Source organism: Ovis aries, chromosome 3 (genome assembly GCF_016772045.2).
Source record: "Ovis aries strain OAR_USU_Benz2616 breed Rambouillet chromosome 3, ARS-UI_Ramb_v3.0, whole genome shotgun sequence".
Taxonomy (NCBI): Eukaryota; Metazoa; Chordata; class Mammalia; order Artiodactyla; family Bovidae; genus Ovis; species Ovis aries.
The window spans coordinates 85,223,597-85,244,603 of NC_056056.1; the positions used below are offsets into that span (position 1 = coordinate 85,223,597).

General features: G+C 44.2%; 1 protein-coding gene across 4 annotated transcripts in view; it reads right to left on the reverse strand.

Moving 5' to 3' along the window:
- The window catches only part of ARHGEF33 (Rho guanine nucleotide exchange factor 33), an 86,071-nt gene that overhangs the window by 17,028 nt on the left and 48,036 nt on the right, over positions 1 to 21,007 (reverse strand). For all 4 annotated transcript variants that reach the window (XM_015094426.4, XM_027966914.3, XM_027966913.3 and 1 more), the window contains exons 11-16: positions 15,340 to 15,472; positions 13,181 to 13,264; positions 11,673 to 11,756; positions 6,706 to 6,854; positions 5,537 to 5,701; positions 2,136 to 2,931 (exon numbers count right to left, since the gene is read on the reverse strand). In XM_015094426.4, the coding sequence (XP_014949912.2) occupies positions 2,136 to 2,931; positions 5,537 to 5,701; positions 6,706 to 6,854; positions 11,673 to 11,756; positions 13,181 to 13,264; positions 15,340 to 15,472 (1,411 nt within the window). The remainder of the gene's footprint in view (positions 1 to 2,135; positions 2,932 to 5,536; positions 5,702 to 6,705; positions 6,855 to 11,672; positions 11,757 to 13,180; positions 13,265 to 15,339; positions 15,473 to 21,007) is intronic.

A 21,007-nucleotide genomic window follows, 5' to 3' on the forward strand; every position in this document is an offset into this window, starting at 1 on the left:
AAACCCCATCTCACTCTGATTAATGGTTTTTGCCTGGCAAAACCATTTGTTGAGCTCCCAATTTTTCACACATCAACTAGGGGAAAAAAGACATTTGTATGAGGATATGAAATAAAAGCATTCTTTGCAGCTTATACTATAAGAGTTAAAAGATTTGTATGTATATCTCTGCCCATTCCAAGTCACTCTGAGTTGGCACTATTATTTTCTACTTCCCTTGTTAATGAACTTTAAAATATATATATATATTTCATTTTTGCATCCACTTTTTTTTTTTTTTTTGGCCATGCTGCGCAACATGTGAGATCCTAGTTTCCTGACCAGGGATCAAACTCATCAAACTCATGCTGTCACCACCCTTCCCCTGCATTGGAAGCACGGAGTCTCAACTACGACTGCCAGGCAAGTCCCTATACTTTTAAACTTTGACACATGCCTAACTTTGATTTATCTAAGAAATTTTACCTAATAGAACTGTATAAAGTTCAGAGTTGAAAATCAGAGGCAGAAGGAAATCTAAGAATCCCGGGCCCTTCAGCAACCTTAGCTGGGCACACTAAGGTATTTCTGCCTTTCAGGAGCCAGACACAGACTTTGATTTCTGGAGTCCAGATGGGCTGGAAGCTCCAAGGTTCTTCGTGTTCCTCTGGCCTAATGTTCACCACTCCCACCTAGGGAAGTATTCAAAAGAAGACTCACTCCTGCTTTTTTTTTTAAGGCCCATGAGCTTTCTTTTTTATATTTCCCTACACCATTCTTCACTTGGCCAATAGCTAAGCAGCTTTTAAAATTGAATTCAGACATTCAAACTATCTAAGACTTCTCTGAGGGTTTAAATAGAGACCCTCCCATGTGCTCCCATGGTTTATTATAATTCTGTTTATGTGACTCCTTCAGGGCTAAGCCAGTGGACTTGGAGGGCAGAGACTGGATGTCGTTTATTTCTGAACCCTCAATGTTTAGCACAGAGCCTGGGGTGAGGCAGGCGGTTAGGGTCTGCTGAAAAATGAATGAAGGGAGTCAGTGATCTTCAATCTCTTCCCACTCCTTTAGAAATAGGAACAGGTGGAACGCAGGGCCCTCACACCTGTGGAAAATAATTTTCTCCTGGAGGCAAAGGATCCCTAGTGCTGGATGTAAGGGACACTTAGTGAAGGACAGTCCTGGACTGTCACTTTCAAGGTGTTTCAATCAATACAGTGCTGCCCTATAAATCCTAACCCTGCTTCTAAAATGTTAAACAGGAAGAATGGGGGCACAGCTCAGAGCCACTCTGTTACTCTCTACTTAATCAGAAACTGCCTTTGTTCCAATCACTTGCGGAGACATTGTTTATTCAGGAACTATTAGTCCTTTCACGAATATGTATTTAAACACTTCTTTAAACGTCCCAAGGCTTGCAGAAGTCAAGATCAAACATCAAAATACTAAACATCCATATAGAGGCCAAAGAAGGTGTTTGTGAGTCAATGCTTTCTGGACAGTTTGGTGCTGTCTTCGTCCAACTGGAGTCTGCAAAGTACCATGACATCCTTTTCCAGGCAAAAGGAAAGCAAGTGGAAATGAACTTTTTTCAAGAGTCCTCAGGAAGAGAGGGCAACTTGCCTCCTCCCTAGCTATAAAGAAGGGTGCGGGTCAGGAGTACAGTGCTAGCATCTAGGGTTCGATATTTTGAACAATAAGGGGTGCGTTTAATAGGCAAAGAAGACACAGCCCCTGGGACTTCTGTGAAGTGTTTTGCATATGAACTGCATCTGGGAGGTGCCACAGCTTAAGCAGGAAAGCAGAGAACACCTGTAACTCTTTTAACGTGGTGGTGGTGGTGGTGGTGGTGGTGGTGGGCGGGGGGGGGGGGGTTTAAGCAGGTCTAAGAGGAGTCCTAGTCTTTTTGTCATCATACACATACATAGGTATGGCATGCTCCTGCGTCCTGGCCCTGAAAAATGAGAGCTAACACTTTCCTCCGAGGACCACTGACGGACAAGTCTGTAAGTAACACGGGCTCTCAGCATCTTCTGCTGCCCCCGCCTGGCCAGCCTGCATTCCCCTCCACGCTAGGTGAGCCCAGGCTGCACCCCTGAAGATCTAGGCCCGGGGTTGCCAGCGCTGTGGGTTTGGGGTTGGTTTTACTTTACCCTCCTTACTTCCAAATAGGTCTGCTTTTCGCTTTGGGACCTCTGTTGGGGAAAGAAGGTCCGGGGCGCGCCGCGAGCGGAGGCGGCCGGGCCGTGCGCCTGCGCGGCGCGCTCGGCCTTGAGCGGCGCGCGGCCGCCGCTGCTGCTGCGCGTGCTGTAGAGGCGCGGGGCCACGCCCTCTGGCGGCGGCGCGCGCGGGAACTCCTTGAGCGAGCGGCTCAGCGGCTTGGCTTTGTGCGCCTGCGCGGCTGCTTCCAGCTTGTAGGCGCCGCTGCTGCCCGCCGGCGACGTGGCGCTCTTGGGCAGCGGCTGCAGCGGGTGCTCGGGCCGCTCGGCCTCCATGGCGAAGCTGACGGGCCGCAGGAAGCAGATGTCCAGGCTGGACTCGGAAGAGGCGGGCGAGCAGTTCTCGAAGAGGGCCGGAGCCTGGAAGGGCTCCTCGTCGTAGGGTGCGGGCAGCGCGAAGATCTCGCCGCCATACTCAAACTCCTCGTAGGCCGCGGGCACGTAGCTGCGGGCGTCGGGCAGAAGCTCGGCCGGGGCGCGCAGGGAGCGCTCCACGTTGCCCAGCGGCTCCGCCGGCGACGGCTCGAAGTCCATCTCCGGGATGGCCTGCAGGGGCCCGGCGAGCGCCTTCACGTCCTGCTCGGCGGCACAGAACTGCGCCGGCGCCAGGAGGCTCTCTGGCCTCTCGTGCTTTCTGCCCTCCATCTCCCAGTCACTGGGCTTCCCGGGCTGCATGCTCTCCATCAAGCTTTGCTGCTGTTGGCTTTTCTTCACTGGGGGCATCAAATGTCTTTAAAGGGGAGACAATACAAAAGAAGTGTGCTTACGGTGTATTAGTGCGCGCCTGTCCCCAAGCAGCGCGAGGCTGGGAACCACACAGTGCCTACCAGATACCGCTTAGACGCAAACTGTCTGCTCCCTCTTCTCCGGCCCTCCCAGGCGCCTCTGTGTGTTACCTACCAAGCGCCACAGGCTTGTCAAATTAAGGAGCCCCCAGGAGCCCTGGTCCCCCAAGTGGGAGAGTGAGAACAACCGTTTGTGAAGAGGATCCCGGAAGTACCCGTCTGAGCCCAGAGGCACTGTGTAGAGATGGCTGGTAGGCCAAGGATGCTCAGCGCTGACCCTCTCCACCATGTGTCAAGGCCCCAAGGCACATCTTTTTCTCTCTTCTCTCCCTTTTTTGTCCTAAGCAGAGTCATAGAAGATCATGGAAACAACTTTTGTTCAACTCAAGGATCTTCCTGCTTAAGAACAATTCCCAGATGAAGTAAACAGTAAAAAAAAATCTGGATGAAGTAAAAAGACATCTGGATGATGGTATGCGGGGTTCACTGTACATTTTGCTTTTGTATGTATATGATATTTTCATAATAAAAAACTAAAAAATTCCCTGTGGCTATAAAGCATGCTATATAAGTCGTCTCAAACTTCCATCCCCAAGAACATTACCAAAATGAAAAGTCTGTCTCTCTGAATATGCCCGATTTCATGGAGAGTTATTTTGTTTTGTTTCGTCGTGGATAAAGAATAATTCACACTGGATGCTTGGATAGCATACGCATCAGATTGGATGTGACTTGCCAGTTTGGCTGGAATTTAATTGCCAGACAGATGAGACTACTGCACACTGACCCAAACTAGTTATTGTGTTAGTTTATTTATTCATATTAAATTTTGCCACAAAAAATGCATAAAGAATGCAGAAGTAAACTGTAACACTATTTTGTCTGATGGTCTTAAGATAAAAATTAGGTGTCACATTTACAAAGGTGAAAATATAGTAATATGGATATTGACTTGAATTTTCTTTTAACTTGGAAGACGGATTTCTTTTCTGGTTATTTTCCCAACAGAGTGCCACGGCAGCCATGTTCTTCCTCTGGGTGTAACCTCTAGGGATTTCATTTTTGGGCAGTATAAGTCTTTAAAGAAGATAGTTTTATCATTGTCTTAAGAACTGAAGTGAAAAAAAAAGCTGAAGTGGTCCACAAAAAAATTCCATCTCCTGTCTCTCTCCCCTCCCAGGAAAGGTATTTTTTTCTGTGTGGTATACTCTCCCTACAGATATTCTAGGATTTTCTCTATAGTAGGAAAATCATCCTGGACTTTGTATAGAAAGATTAATGTCTCAGATTTTCAGAATGATTGTGAAATTTCACCATCCTGACTGCACATTTGCACTTCCGTCTCTCACTGATGTGCTATGCTGTGCTAAGCCACTTCAGTTGTATCCAACTCTTTGCAACCGCATGGACTGTAGCCTACCAGGCTCCTCTGTCCATGGGATTGTCCAGGCAAGAGTACTGGTGTGGGTTGCCATTTCCTTCTCCACCATCTCTTACTGCTAAGTGTTCTCAGTTTAAGACATGAAGGCAAAAAGCAAACAGGATTTGAGTTATTGATCAGTTGCTCCTTCCATGATTGTAATTTGCATTCTAAAAACTAGATTAAAAATTGAAATAAGCTCAACTGCTTCTCACATCATTATAATATTAGAAAAGTAGCTTTTTGCATGATTTCTAATTTTTCCTTAATAAAATCCAAAGCAGAAATTATAGTCTGAGGAATTAGTTTGGGGAGAATTGTCTATATTTGGTAAAGTGGGGATTTGAAATTTTGAGTTTTGTTTTCCCTGATCCTTCCAGAAGTCCTAGTTTCAGAGGTGGCCCAAGTCCACTTATCCTTCAGAGGTAAAATGATTTCCAGATATGTGGCCTAATCCTTACTCTAAAGATCATCAAGAAGTTTGCCTAATGAAAAAACCAGTTTAGTGTTTGACAAGGTTGTGTGCAGAGACTTTAACAATGATCACATCCATTCACAACCCGGAACAGCTTTCAGAGAAGCTGAAGAACAGAGGTCATGAAGTCTATTTCTGAAGAAGCTTCACAGAGAATTGGGAGATGCTAATCAACATTCTGCATCATCTCAGACCAATGTCTCATCCTCAGAGCCCAGACTTACTCTGATCCCTGACTGGGATAGCTTTTTTCCCCCACTGTATCTCTTGGAGACATTAAAGCCCCACTCTTCTGAGAGCTGTAAAATGCCTTCCTGTCATCTTATGGCACTCCCTTCCACTCTGTCATCGTCCAAACCCTGAGAGACTCATGCTGTAGGTGGGGGATGGTTACGTGTGGTAACCTTGTTGGGAGTAACCTCCAGCCTCTAGGCCTGCTCCTTAACATGAGTGCCTTCCTCTGGGATCCAGACATGGGGTCAGCTGTTTGCCTGCCACATATAGACCTGATAGGAGAGGGAGGAAGGAGCCCTGTAAGTCATACTCCTAATCCAAGCTGGTTTGCTAACCCACACAGACTGGCCTGCTACCCTATACAGACTGCCTGGGACGCGAGGGCATTGTCATTAATCTTTCCACAGCAACAGGTGCTTACGTGACAGCAGGTCCAGAACTGGGAGCAGAAGGGTAGGGTTGCAGCATCTCTTCTGAGTGGATCCCACTGTCACGGACAGCCTCGGGGCCTGCAGTGGGAGAAGCGTCTTGCCCGGCGTTTGCACACTGGGAAGCCAGCCCTTTGTACAGCTTCGCCATGGATGACCTAAGAGAATGGAGGTAATAATTCTCAGTGGAAAACCAACTCTCTGAATATATAGATTATACCAAGAAAAGCAGCATTTCTCAGTTGAATCTCAGCTGTGAGGTTCTCGCTCTCCCCAGGCTCTCTACAAACTAGGTTGCTGATATATTAGAGTGCAAGCTGATTGCTGGTTGGGAGTGGGGATGCTGATCAATTGGCTGAACTGAGTTTGGGGGTAGGGGGAGTACGGGGAGATGTCATCCATTAGAGGAGCCCTGACTTGGGGGATAGCATCTTCTTCTAATGTGAAACACCCATAGAAATGATTCTGTTTTCCTCATTGGATTGGGATGAGGTTGGAAAAAATCCAGGTTATTAGGAAGCTTTGTTATGAGCTGCTTCTGTTCCCTTTGAAGACCAGATTTTCCTTAGTCCTCCCTATTTCTTCTTAGTGTGAAATCTGTTCAACCACCACCTTCTCCTTTATTTGTTTTATTTTTATCCATAGCACATGAGACCGTCTATCTTATTTATTACCTGGCTATCCAGGTCTAAAAAGTAAGCTCCGTGTGGCAGAAATTTTTGACTGTTTCGTTCTCTGCAGTGTATTCAGTTTGCAGAACAGTACTTGGTATACCATAGGTGCTCAATAAATACTTCTTGAGTTAATGAAAGAAATCAGATTTGGGCCTTTAAACTGCAATTTTAAACCAGGCAAGTTTAGCGAAATAACTATTTTTGAGGTGGTTAGCAACATGAGATAATAGAAGGTCCCCATAAACATTACAGCAAACTTGCTTATTTTTCTAAAGGAATTTCCACCAGCTAGTAAGTACCTCCCTCCTGTAGCCAGCCTGGCCACCTCTCTTCCATTCCCTTCTCTCTTCTCTTCTGCCTCCACCACTGCATTTCAGCTACTTTACATACAACGTGGTTACTTGCAACAGACACTCACATTGACCATGTATATCCCTGTTCTCAGAAACCTTTGGTCAACCCTCTGAACTTCACCATCAGAACCTTACTTCTTGAGCTTTTTCCGTTTCTGAATAAGCAAATCCTCATTGCACTGAAAAAGCAGGGTGTAGTGAGAGATAAATACTCGCAGGCGCTGAACACACACCAGAAGTAGGTAATAGTCAGGGTGTTCCTGCTCTGTGAACTTCAGGACATTCTGGATGGAAGAAAAAAGGAAGCAGCATTGCAGAGTTAGAATGAAAAGTTGTTTTGTCTCTTCTGTACCTTGCCTTGATATGCTGTGAGAGTTTGGTAGCCACTTACTCAAAATACCAATGGCCAATTTAATTACAAACTGAAAAGTCAAACTTGTTCCCTTTGTCCATCGCACCTCAGGAAAATAACAGTCATTTTTGCTCCTGTTTGAGTTGAATTTGAACATGTGAAAAATTAGAAGGATCTACTAATTAGATCTCTGAAGTAATGGAGCCATTCTAACAATTATTGTCTCTAACCAATGGTGGGAATGTCAGGCATCAGGGCTGGAAGTAGGGGGACGTTATGATCAAGCCTGGCCTAGCACCCCCTCCCATTACAATGCCTGCTGTGCTGTAGTGGAACATGCATGCTGGTTGGGTTTGGGAAAGCTAACGGTTACTGAAGAACTATACAAAAATGATCTTCATGACCCAGATAATCACAATGGTATGATTACTCACCTAGAACCAGACATCCTGGAATGTGAAGTCAAGTGGGGCTTAGGAAGCATCACTACGAAAAAAGCTAGTGGAGGTGATGGAATTCCAGTTGAGCTATTTCAAATCCTAAAAGAGGATGCTGTGAAAGTGCTGCACTCAATATGCCAGCAAATTGGGAAAACTCAGCAGTGGCCACAGGACTGGAAAAGGTCAGTTTTCATTCCAATCCCAAAGAAAGGCAATGCCAAAGAATGCTCAGACTACCACACAATTGCGCTCATCTCACATGCTAGTAAACTAATGCCCAAAGTTCTCCAAGCCAGGGTTCAACAGTACATGAACTGTGAACTTCCAGATGTTCAAGCTGGTTTTAGAAAAGGCAGAGGAACCAGAGATCAAATTGCCAACATCCACTGGATCATCAAAAAAGCAAGAGAGTTCCAGAAAAACATCTATTTCTGTTTTATTGACTATGCCAAAGCCTTTGACTGTGTGGATCACAATAAACTGTGGAAAATTCTTCAGGAGATGGGAATACCAGACCACCTGATCTGCCTCTTGAGAAATCTGTATGCAGATCAGGAAGCAACAGTTAGAATTGGACATGGAACAACAGACTGGTTCCAAATAGAAAAAGGAGTACGTCAAAGCTGTATATTGTCACCCTGCTTATTTAATTTCTATGCAGAGTACATCATGAGAAACACTGGGCTGGATGAAACACAAGCTGGAATCAAGATTGCCAGGAGAAATATCAATAACCTCAGATATGCAGATGACACCACTCTTATGACAGAAAGTGAAGAAGAACTAAAGAGCCTCTTGAATGAAAGTGACAGTGGAGAGTGAAAAATTTGGCTTAAAGTTCAACATTCAGAAAACTAAGGTCATGGCATCTGGTCCCATCACTTTATGGGAAAAGATGGGGAAACAGTGACAGACTTTACTTTGGGGGGCTCCAAAATCACTGCAGATGGTGACTGCAGCCATGAAATAAAAAGATGTTTACTCCTTAGAAGAAACGTTATGACCAACTTAGACAGCATATTAAAAAGCAGAGACATTACTTTGCCAGCAAAGGTCCGTCTAGTCAACTCTATGGTTTTTCCAGTAGTCATGTGTGGATTTGAGAGTTGGACTATAAAGATGAGCACCAAAGAACTGATGCCTTTGAACTGTGGTGTTGGAAAAGACTCTTGAGAGTCTCTTGGACTGCAAGGAGATCCAACCAGTGCATCCTAAAGGAGATTAATCCTTAGTGTTCATTGGAAGGACTGATGCTGAAGCTGAAACTCCAATACGTTGGCCACCAGACGCAAAGAACTGACTCTTTTGAAAAGACCCTGATGCCGGGAAGGATTGAAGGCAGGAGGAGAAGGGGACAAGAGAGGATGAGATGGTTGGATGGCATCACCGACTCAGTGGACATGAGTTTGAGTAAACTCTGGAAGTTGGTGATGGACAGGGAGGCCTGGTGTGCTGCAGTCCATGGGGTCACAAAGAGCTGGACACGACTGAGCGAATTTGGAAAACTCAGCAGTGGCCACAGGACTGGAAAAGGTCAGTTTTCATTCCAATTCCAAAGAAAGGCAATGCCAAAGAATTCTCAAACTACCGCACAATTGCACTCATCTCACATGCTAGTAAAGTAATGCTCAAAATTCTCCAAGCCAGGCTTCAGCAATACGTGAACCGTGAACTCCCTGATGTTCAAGCTGGCAGAAGAACCAGCGATCAAATGGCCAACATCCGCTGGATCATGGAAAAAGCAAGAGAGTTCCAGAAAAACATCTATTTCTGCTTTATTGACTATGCCAAAGCCTTTGACTGTGTGGATCACAATAAACTGTGGAAAATTCTGAAAGAGATGGGAATACCAGACCATCTAACCTGCCTCTTGAGAAACCTGTATGCAGGTCAGGAAGCAACAGTTAGAACTGGACATGGAACAACAGACTGGCTCCAAATAGGAAAAGGAGTATGTCAAGGCTGTATATTGTCACCCTGCCTATTTAACTTCTATGCAGAGTACATCATGAGAAATGCTGGGCTGGAGGAAACACAAGCTGGAATCAAGATTGCTGGGAGAAATATCAATAACCTCAGATATGCAGATGACACCACCCTTATGGCAGAAAGTGAAGAGGAGCTAAAAAAACCTCTTGATGAAAGTGAAAGAGGAGAGTGAAAAAGTTGGCTTAAAGCTCAACATTCAGACAATGAAGATCATGGCATCTGGTCCCATCACTTCATGGCAAATAGATGGGGAAACAGTGGAAACAGTGTCAGACTTTATTTTTTCGGGCTCCAAAATCACTGCAGATGGTGACTGCAGCCATGAAATTAAAAGACGCTTACTCCTTGGAAAAAAGTTATGACCAACCTAGATAGTATATTCAAAAGCAGAGACATTACTTTGCCAACTAAGGTCCGTCTAATCAAGGCTATGGTTTTTCCTGTGGTCATGTATGGATATGAGAGTTGGATTGTGAAGAAGGTGAGTGCCGAAAAATTGATGCTTTTGAACTGTGGTCTTGGAGAAGACTCTTGAGAGTCCCTTGGACTGCAGGGAGATCCAACCAGTCCATTCTGAAGGAGATCAACCCTGGGATTTCTTTGGAAGGAATGATGCTAAAGCTGAAGCTCCAGTACTTTGGCCACCTCAGGCAAAGAGTTGACTCATTGGAAAAGACTCTGATGCTGGGAGGGATTGGGGACAGGAGAAGGGGACAACCAAAGATGAGACGGCTGGATGGCATCACGGACTCAATGGACATGAGTCTGAGTGAACTCCGGGAGATGGTGATGAACAGGGAGGCCTGGCGTGCTGCGATTCATGGAGTTGCAAAGAGTCAGACATGACCAAGCGACTGAACTGAACTGAGCGACTGAACTGAATTGAACTGAACAGTTACTGAGTGCTTCACATCGCCAAGCACTAAGTCTTTTACATTATTTTCTCATTTAACTTTTACCCCAACCCAGTTAGATAGGTACCATTCTTACCTCCATTTAACAAAGAAGGAAATCAAGGCACAGTGAAGTTAAATAATCTTCCCTGGTCACACATCTAGTGAAGATCAAAGCCAGGATTTGAACTCAAGCCAGAAAGTAGAGTCTAGGTTCTTGTTTGCTTACTTACACACTGCTTACAGGACCTGGGTTTCAAGCCTATATTTTTTCCACCAAAAAAATATCTTAACTTGGGCAAATTACTTCTTTGTCTCTCCATTATCTAAAGTGTTAATAATGATACAGATTTCATGGGATAGTTGAAGATTAAATTAGATAATTATTATGAAAGAATGGTTTCAAGATATAAAGCCACATACAATTGAAAGTGTTTTTAATAATACTGGGCTACTTCTACCTGGGACAAATTCCAAGCAGTTCTGAGATACTTTCATTGAATTCCTTAGAAAAATCAGTCATCAATTAAACCAGAACAGGTGGGTAGTGGGAAGAAGAGGGACTGGTAGTGGTGTTGATGAGTCTCTCTCAACTCAACTCCCTCTAAGATGTTATAAGCCTATAGGAAAGTGGTGTGAAGATGTCAGCTCATCAGCTTCTCCATGCTTCTTTCATGACCCAAGACATAAGCAAGGTATGGTAGACCCTTGGACACAAGTCAAAAGAAAGTAGTCAGAATAGCAGGTAAGTGGGGAGCTTGTATAGATATTTCTTAGATACCCAAGGGGTAGGGCTGGGAGTGGAGGTGAATTTAGATGGCTGTGGAACCAAGATGGAAGGAACTGAATAGGTTCCTAGGATCTGGCAGGAGCTGACCGAGAAATATCCTGGATCAGCATAGGTGTGGATTGCTGGTAAATAAAGATAGAATTTCCTTTTTGGCATCATGAGCCAAAAACTTCGGAGAAGGCAATGGCATCCCACTCTAGTACTCTTGCCTGGAAAATCCCATGGACAGAGGAACTTGGTGGGCTGCAGTCCATGGGGTTGTGAAGAGTCGGACACGACTGAGTGACTTCACTTTCACTTTTCACTTTCATGCATTGGAGAAGGAAATGGCAACCCACTCCAGTGTTCTTGCCTGGAGAATCCCAGGGCCTGGGGAGCCTGGTGGGCTGCCGTGTATGGGGTCGCACAGAGTCGGTCACAACTGAAGCAACTTGGCAGCAGAAGCCAAAAACTTTTGAGGATGAGATTTTAGCTCATACCACAAGGTGGAGATAGGGTAATCATAAAAATCTAAATCATTCAAACACTTTCTAGAAATATTAATGATTCCTCAACCCTTTATGGTATCTTTTCTTTGGAAGCCCAAAACAACTGTTTAGCATGAAAATCAGCTTGGTGGCTTGAGCAGCCATGCCTACCTGTAGATGTATCAGATATTCAGGGATGCGCTGGACTATATGAAAAAACAATGTGTAGATGTCAGACTTAATCTCTTCATCACCCTGAATGAAAGAAAGGTGGAGTCAGTCTTCAGTGTGCCTCCAGTTCTGGCTGCAAACTGAGGTCAGTTCCACTAGAGTAGCAAGGGTTTACTAGAGCATTTTCTTCATCAAGAGTGTCATGAAACATTGATCTGTCATTGGAGAGGCTACTTATTCAGGGCCATGCTCAAGAAGACGCCTCTTTGCTAACAAGGAGTATGTCATATTCTTCTTTAGAATCTACCCAGGGGTCCAAACCACCCCCTCCTCCTCCCCACCCTCCAACACCATCTTAGCAAAGTGAGCAATCAATAAATTAGACTTGAGTTGACTAAATTTGTTAAGGTTCTTCAGCAAGTAATCTGTACAATGTTTTTACCAACAGGCATTAAAGGTGCTTTGAACCTCATGAGAATGAAGAAGGGAGAAACCAGTTGGCAACAGGAAACATGCTGGACTTTCTTCATGTCTCTTCCCTTCCTTTCTCCTTTCTCAAATATTAGGTTGGTCAAAAAATTCATTTGGGCTTTTCTGTAACATCTTAGGGAAAAACCCCCATGAACTTTTAGGCTGACTCAGTATATGCTGAGTCCAATACTTTGGCCACTTCATGCGAAGAGTTGTCTTTGGAAAAGACTCTGATGCTGGGAGGGATTGGAGGCAGGAGGAGAAGGGGACGACAGAGGATGAGATGGCTGGATGGCATCACCGACTCGATGGACGTGAGTCTGAGTGAACTCCGGGAGTTGGTGATGGACAGGGAGGCCTGGCGTGCTGCGATTCACGGGGTCACAAAGAGTTGGACACAACTGAGCGACTGAACTGAACTGAACTGAATATACGGTAGGTGTTATACTGGGTTGAGAACAGTCAGAGGTTGAAGTAGAAAGTTAAGACAGCCTCTCATCTTTTGTGAAACTTAATTAACTCTTAGCTTTAGAACTTCTGATATAGTTATTTTCTGTTGACCTAAAATAACTAGAATTGCTTTATGTGTATATGTGCTTATTGAGCATCTAATATATCACTGCAGTAGCAATACTTAAAGCAACATGACTAGAGCCATTTTATAATCGTGTAAAATGACAGACACACTATGACATGAATTTAATATTCAGATTAATATGTCTAAGTCTATAAAGCCCCAAACCCGTTAAGGTTGCAAACTGCAGCCTGAGGATCTCTGGTGAGAATATTTGTTTACTTCGCCCTTTCCAGTGGAATGGAACAGAAGTTCAGTAAGGAAGGGCAAAGACCAAAGCAATGGCACTGATCCTTGAGTGGCTCCTTGAACCCCAGGGAGGAGAGCCAGTGGCGTTGTTCAAGCCATTCCCCAGCATGGAGAACAAGCTCAGAGTGTACTTGCTGTGTTTTCTGGAAAGATGAGCAACATAATGTAGGCATACATGTAACCAAAGGAGAATGGAAAGACAGTGTTAACTTACCTCCTTCAGAACAACCACATGAACCAAAGAGATGCATTCGGGCAAGTCCCTCAGGTAAGCAACATAATAATCCAAAAAATTATTCTTGAAAACAAACAGAAAAAGTCATGGTAAGAACTTGGAGACAGGAATGATAATAGTTAATATGTATGCTTGTGTGTGCTCAGTTGCTCAGTCATGTTCAGTTCTTTGGGACCCCGTGCACTATAGACCACCAGGCTCCTCTGTCCATGGGATTTCCCTGGCAAGAACATTGGAGTGGGTTGCCATTTCCTACATCAGGGGATCTTCCTGTCCCAGGGATCAAACTCACATCTCTTGCGTCTCCTGCCTTGGCAGGTGGACTCATGCATATCTAAAGGAGTACATTGCAGAGATTATTTTAATCATTCATTAGATGTGTTTAGTACCATTTGTTCTGTTTTTTTATTCACCTTTTAAAAAACCTTTTTGGTTTTAAGGAAAATAGTCCTATGGACTTGGAAACCAAAACTCAGTATCCCTGCTTCAATGAAAGTGAAATGATAAACCAAAGAGAAAGAAGGTGCCATGTAAGTTTAAAAAAATATTTTAAACAGTTAAATGATAAAAATGCAAATTTTGTTTTTTAATTACTCTCTGCTTCAATCATCTACATCCAAATGAGGAACTTTTTCCAACTCACCTCAGAGGGTCTAGATCTGGAATTCTTGACTTTTTCCACTAATTTCTTATTCACCTATGGAATATCCTCTCAGGAAAACAGTTTTCACCTCTCAAAGTTATTTTCCCATAGGTATAACAATTCTCAGCTCAAGAAAGCCCGTTGAATATAAATGAGTAAAAATGAGTTTAGGGGGATGGCATTACATCCACTCTATACAAATAAATAATTTGTAAACTTGTATTATGAATCATTCATATACAGAGGTCAACTGAAGGTAAAATCTGACTTGCAGACCAATTTCAATTAACCCATGCAATATTTTAAAAATAATATTTCACACAAAATTCTGGACTTTCCACTTCTCTTAAAATACCAGATCTGGCAACTCTAGTCCTTTTTTCCTGCATAATAATTGGATAAAGCTGAGTAGCTATTCCTTATAGAAAAGCATATGTGCTCCACTTACGCTCACTTCCCAGTAGTATTACCACATTGTATTACATTCAGCTCATTTCTACTTACTAATGTCATCTGCTGGCCCTGTAGGCATTTGAGTTTGCAGCTTGTGACCTAAATCTTTTTTTTTTTTTTTTGAAGAACATTACAGAGATTTAAAAACTTAGCATCCTTTCTCCAAAAAAGTGAAAACAAAAAACATTCTAGACAAATAGCTACCCATCTGCTGCTAAGTCACTTCAGTCGTGTCCGACTCTGTGCGACCCCATAGACGGCAGCCCACCAGGCACGTTGCCATTTCCTTCTCCAATGCATGAAAGTGAAAAGTGAAAGTGAAGTCACTCAGTCGTGTCCGACTCTTAGCGACCCCATGGACTGCAGCCTACTAGGCTCCTCCATCCATGGGATTTTCCAGGCAAGAGTACTGGAGTGGGTTGCCGTTGCCTTCTCCAACACATTTTTTTAAATCTTTAAGAAATGAAATTGTGTGTGAAAGCATATGAAGAAGTGAAGTCACTCAGTCACGTCTGACTCTTTGTGACCCTGTGGACTGTAGCCTACCAAGCTCCTCTGTCCATGGGATTCTCCAGGCAAGAATACTGGAGTGGGTTGCCATTTCCTTCTCCAGGGGATCTTCCTGACCCAGGGATTGAACCCAGGTTTCCCGCATTGGACGCAGACGCTTTAACCTCTGAGCCACTTTATATGTATGGATGGATATATATGTGTACATATATATATATATATATATATATATATACACACATACACATCATATTCAATGGGGGGCAGTTATAGTTCAGCAGAAAAATGATGAACTGGAAGTTAAAATACTTGGGTTCTAGCCACAGATCTACAAATATCTAGATAGCTGGGTAATTTCAACCATGATTTTTTCTCTGAACTTTATTTCATTATCTGTAGAACAAGGAGGTTAGACTAGATCTCCTCGGACTCTGAAATCCACTGATTCTAGATTCTCCATTAAGAGAAATGGACGTGGAAGACACAGATGCATGTAATTCACGTTTATAAAGGATTAAGAAAAAAAACTTACCTCATCATTTGTTAACTTAAGGAATAAATCTCCAAGGACTCCTTGGCGTGGCCACTTCAAGACCCTTTCCTGCAGAGCGTGAAGCAAATCCAGGTGCTGCTGGACAATGTACCGTAAAGAGCCAGGGAAGAGGCTTGAAACAGAATAGAGACAGGATCATACAAACCAGGTGTAGAGAAGAAAAGGCTCCTCAAGAACATATGGAACAAGTCCAATTTTCCCAGTCATTCAAAATCCTGTGAGTCACAGGTCTGCCTTTAGTATTCAAAAAAGAGTTTGTCACTGTCAGCCTCACAGCAGGTAACCTCAGACCACAGGAAGACCCCTTTACTGATGACCCCTGTTCAAATGTGTATTGAACTAGTTAAGAGCACTTCGCTTGAGTGGCCTTTTCAAAGCAAAATGATACACTCTCATTTAGGTGACAGTAAAATTTTAAGGGAGATCTTTCTCAATGTTTTAAAGTTCTTCCCACTTGATGTGCAAATCATCTACTCCAATTAACGCTGCAGATGGCAGCACTAAGGTGGCACTTGGTCATTCATAGCTACCAACTGTACTTAGAGAAGGAGGAGGTTTCGTTTCAAGCTGGCAACGGAAAGTTCAGGGGATAAGGGCATAAAAGTGTTAACTTTTCCCCTTTCCTTCAGTTTCTAAGAGGAATCTGGGAATGGATGGAGTCTTGCCAGAGGAGGCTACAGCATAGGTAGTCCCAGTTTTGCTGAGCCCCCCTCCTGCTCTCCCACCCTCTGCCTTCTATCTCAGTGTGTCTCATTTATTTCAGAGGAAATGAAGGAAGGAAGAGAGAAGGAGGAGGGTGGGATGGAGAGGAGAGTCAGAGAATCATGGGAGGAAGGAGAAGGTGGATTGGATGGGGAAGCGGGGTGAGCAGAGGCCTGAAGGAGTGAGGAGGGAAGAAACAGGAGTAGAGCCTTGCTGGACAACAGCAAGGATGTCAGCTCCAGCTTGGTAATTTGGGGGAACTGAAAGTAAGTTCCCCTGTGCTTCCAAGACCACAAGGTTTTTCATGTTAGTTTGGTTGGTTTTCTTGATTCTTTTGTTTTAGGTAAAAAGTAGATTTATTAATATCCTTTGTGAAGAAGTTGCAGGAAAATGAGTCAGGAGAGGATAGTCATGTCCCAGGTCTCAGGCAGGTTCCTGGGACAGACCACCAAGTAAGAGTTCTTGGCTTTATGCAGAAAAGAACTCAAGGGTGAGCCGTAGTAAAGTAAAAGCAGAGAACACATTCCATAGGCAGAATGTGGGTCTGTCTCAAAAGGTGAGAGCAGCCAGGACTACAAGTTTAACAGAGAGGAAAGTGTTGGCCTGCTTGTCACTTGCTGAGAGTTTGACTTATTTGGATATTTCCCCAAGGGTCTACCAAGAGTAAATGAGTTGGGGTACTTTGGACAGTTGGGGTACTTTGCCACCCCCAAACAAGCAGACCTCTGTTCAGAACAGTAGGAAGAACACCAGTTTGGAAGGAGGTGTTGTCAGCCCATTTCCAAGCAAAGAAAATTCCCCTGTGGTTGCAGCTCAGAGTAGACACACAAATGCCAGCCTCCCATGAAAAGGGACAAGGATTCCTTCTACTCCAGTCTGCCAACCCCTCCATTCCCTATACCTTGATTCTCCATGTATGTGAAGCCCACTGCTCCCTAAGCACAGGAGGAGAGGCCTCCTGGGCTGATATAATAGGCTTGGAAGACCTAAGGCTAAGTAATGCCTGTCCACATCAGAGGGAATTTGGAGGCGTGGCTAGGAGACAGCCCAACTGGGAGAAACCATAAAGCTGATGGAGGAAAGCAGACCTGATCACACTGAAAGAGTGAAACACTGCACCCGCAAAAGACCTGGACAGGAAAGACTTCTCCCCACCCAGAGGCTGACAGTGCCTGCAGGTAAAATTCCTGGTGTGACACTGCGAGATGTTAGGCCACAGTGGTGAGATCTGAGATTGTGACGGGTGGTCAGTGTAGGTTGTATAAAATGTCTTGATTTATCTCTTTCTCTCCTTCCTTCCTGTCCTTTTCCCCTTTCTTTCCTGTCCTATCCTGTACTTTCTTTTCCTTTCTTTCAAGAAAGCTGTCTTCTGTTACACTATGACCAGTGTACTTGCAGAGTTGGACAGTTGGTAACTCGGTTGGAGTCCAGGTGCCTCATGGATAGTCCACTGGAGTGACAGTGTAAGGTTTTAGGATGGGGATCACAAAAGGCTAATACTCTTATTAAGTTTCACAGAAGCATGTAAGTTACATGAAGAGCAATGATTTAAGGTGGATTCTGTGTCAAATGGCTTCCCTGATAGCTCAGTTGATAAAGAATCTGCCCGCAATGCAGAAGACCTGGGTTTGATCCCTGGGTTGGGAAGATCCCCTGGAGAAGGGAAAGGCTACCCACTCTAGTATTCTGGCCTGGAGAATCCCATAGACTGTACAAAGAGTTGGACATGACTGAGTAACTTTCACTTTCACTTTTCACTTTCTGTGAAATATTGAAAGTATTTCACAGAAATATTCCACAGAAATATTTTCAATATTTTCAAATATTGAAAACAGGCTTTAATTTTTTTAAAAAATTTAATAAGGATAATATTTGAAATTAGGGTAGAGTGTAGAGGAGGTGAGCCAGGAAATGAGGAGCAGAGGGAGAAAGAAGCGAGAAGTATAGACACACTTAACCTATTTCACTATTTTGCCTGGAGCCTGACCTGACTCCCAGAAGCAACTTTTTCATTAGGACAAAAATGTTAAGTGCTCAACTTATTTTCTGTTCTTTACCAGGGGTGAGATTATGGTACCATGAGAAGTTTATTCTTTCTAAAGTCTTCAAAGCAATTTCAACTCTGGCAGGACAGTACTTAAGCAACAAGGGAAATAAACTACAAGCAATCAATGAACATCCAGTTATAAATTAGTAACTTAGGTCAAAACAGCTGAGCTGCAGCTGCAAGATGAGGCATTGATAGTAACAACATGTGCCGCCTAGTGGTGATCCGAAGCATACAGTTCATTGAGCTCTTGGAGGATGTGGCCCTGGGGTTCAGTTTTTAAGGCTAACTGGCAAATCCTGCGGGGCTGACTTTGCCCCTCCTGACAAGGGTTCATGCACGACTATTCAAGCCTGCTCTGTGTGGGTGAAACATACCAGAAAAAACCAAGAACTCCAACATCTGAGATCCTCCTACCAGTGGACAGCAGCCCACACTTTCCCCTCAGGCTTCCACTGGCAGCCTTTGCTCCTGCAGCATCCGGCGATTGGACCAGGGGCAGGGCTGGCTGGAAGCAGCCGGCAGAGACTTCTGAGCACTTCATGTTTTTCTAGGGAAAACCTGAAGTTTTATTTTATAGGTTTGAGAAGATGTGGCAGGTTTGAGCATCAGGTATGTAGTTGTGGGTGTTGTTTTCACCCCCAGGTAACTTTTCAATGAGGGCAGAAAATGCAGAAGGCTTGTGGTTTGTGATGGGAAAGGTAAATGTTCATAAGGTAATTTTCATCTTTGCATGGGAGGAAAAACGCCAATAGAGAAGAGGAATAATCTCATTCTGTTATGTATTTCATTCCGCTGATCTATTTAACTAAAGAGGCTACACGTGCAGGCTTCAGAAAGCTTAGGAAAAAAGAAACCATGAATTGAGGAGGATGAAGCTCTAACCTCAGGTAGGAAAAGAGTAGGGCTTCTCTGGTGGCTTAGTGGGAAGGAATCCATCTGCCAGTGCAGAAGACGCAAGAGACTTGGCTTTGATCCCTAGGTCTGGAAGAGCCCCTAAAGAAGGAAATGGCAACCAGTATTCTTGCCTGGGAAGTCCCATGGACGGAGGAGCCTGGCAGGCTAGAGTCCATGGTGTCGCAGAGTCAGACATGACTTAGCAACTCAACAACAATAGGAAAAGGGTGACATTGCAAGCTCAGAGGAGCTTCCCTGGTGGCTCAGGCAGTAGAGAATCACCTGCAGTGCAGGAGACCTGAGTTCGATCCCTGGGTGAGGGAAGAGCCCCTGGATGAGGGCATGGCAACCCACTCCAGTATTCTTGCCTGGAGAATCCCCATGAACAGAGAAGCCTGGCAGGCTACAGTCCATGGAGTCGCAAAGAACAGTGACTAAGTACAGCAAAGCTCAGAACCAGAGATTTTATATTAGCACTAAGAATACTGAGTTGAAGCTTTTTTCTTCTTGGGCAATGAGAACAGAAAAGAGGATTAGCTTAGCAGATAACTAACATAAATAGCATCATCATGGATATGAGAAATAACCATTATTTTACTTTCTTGGGGAAAGTATGATAGTTTTAATTATTTTTTAGTCTCAGGAGTTGGGGGAAGGCCCACCTCTTCCTTAGTAATGGGTCATGAGAAGTAGAAGAGAGGGCAAGTAGAAAAGAGCTTCTGTGAACTAAAAACATTCCCCTATTTGACGGGTCACCTGAGATCTGAAGTCAGGACAAATGGGCAGCTAATCGAAAAGCCTGATTTATGAAACAGGAAGAGACAAAGTCAGCTTCTGGTTGAGGCAGCTGGCATATTGCGGTCAGTTAAGGTGGTATCTTTGAAATCACATGGTCCTTAGAGAAGCAGTGCCATGTTGAAAGGGCATTAGACAGGCCTGGGTTTGAGCTCTGGCTTCAGCTGATTGTGTGACTTCAAACCTCACTGGACCTGAATTTCTTCATCTATCAGGTAGGATTCACAGGTTCTTGTGAAGATTTCATGAAGTAAATGAAGTACCCAAGCATGGAGCCTGATTACTGTTTGCTGGAGCAAACAGTCCTCTCTTTCACTCTCCTTACCCCATCCCCACACTTTCAGAGGCTAGAAAGAGATGCTGCTGGCTTAGACTCATAGATGTGGAGGCAAAGCCACCTCTAAAGGTAGACTGGGCTTTAGTTGGGTTTTAATGTGAACTGAGCAAATCTTCCGGCACCAGCAAGATAGCAAGAGGCCAGAGAGACTTCACGGAGGGCTGAAGGGGTAATCTGGGAGGTTCAGACAAGCTGGATGGGGTGAAGAAGGGGGAATCAAGTGGCCAGAAAGCGAAGGAAGAGCCAGCAAGGATCCAGGTGGCCACAGAAAGTAAAACCCAGTCCAGAGCTTCTACTGTTCACAGCTTTCAGTGTCATGTTACCCTCTTCTGCTTCTTACAGCTTTCTATTTTATCTCAGTTTTGCAGTGAAATAATTCTTGCAAATAGTGAAGCAATTATGGGTTTATCATAGAATGTTTTCTCATATCAGTTGCTTCGATGGAGGTACATTGTGTTTTGGTGATTGAGTTTATTGCTGGCAGCTGCAAAGCCAAGTAAAATTGGGGGGTGGCGGTGATAAGGATCTGGAAAATATAGTTCAGGCTTCCCACAACTTCATGAACCACCAGTGCATATTACCTGGTAGAATACTTAAAGTGGTACTGCTGTGTTTGTCTCTAGTCATCCATCATCCAGACTTCTCATTTATTTGGCTTGGCCTTTTCCTCAGTTGATCTGGATTATTACATCTTTATGTCAGTAGTCTTTCCCCACCAAATCGTAAGTTTCTCCTTCCTGCTTTCTCCCACAGAGAGGAAAGCAGAGAAAATCTGAAGTTTTGGAACAGATATAGAGGGAGGGGTGTGGTAACCTGGGGACTAGCAAGTTGCTGTAACACATCAGAGGCCCGATGGAAGCTCTGCCCCC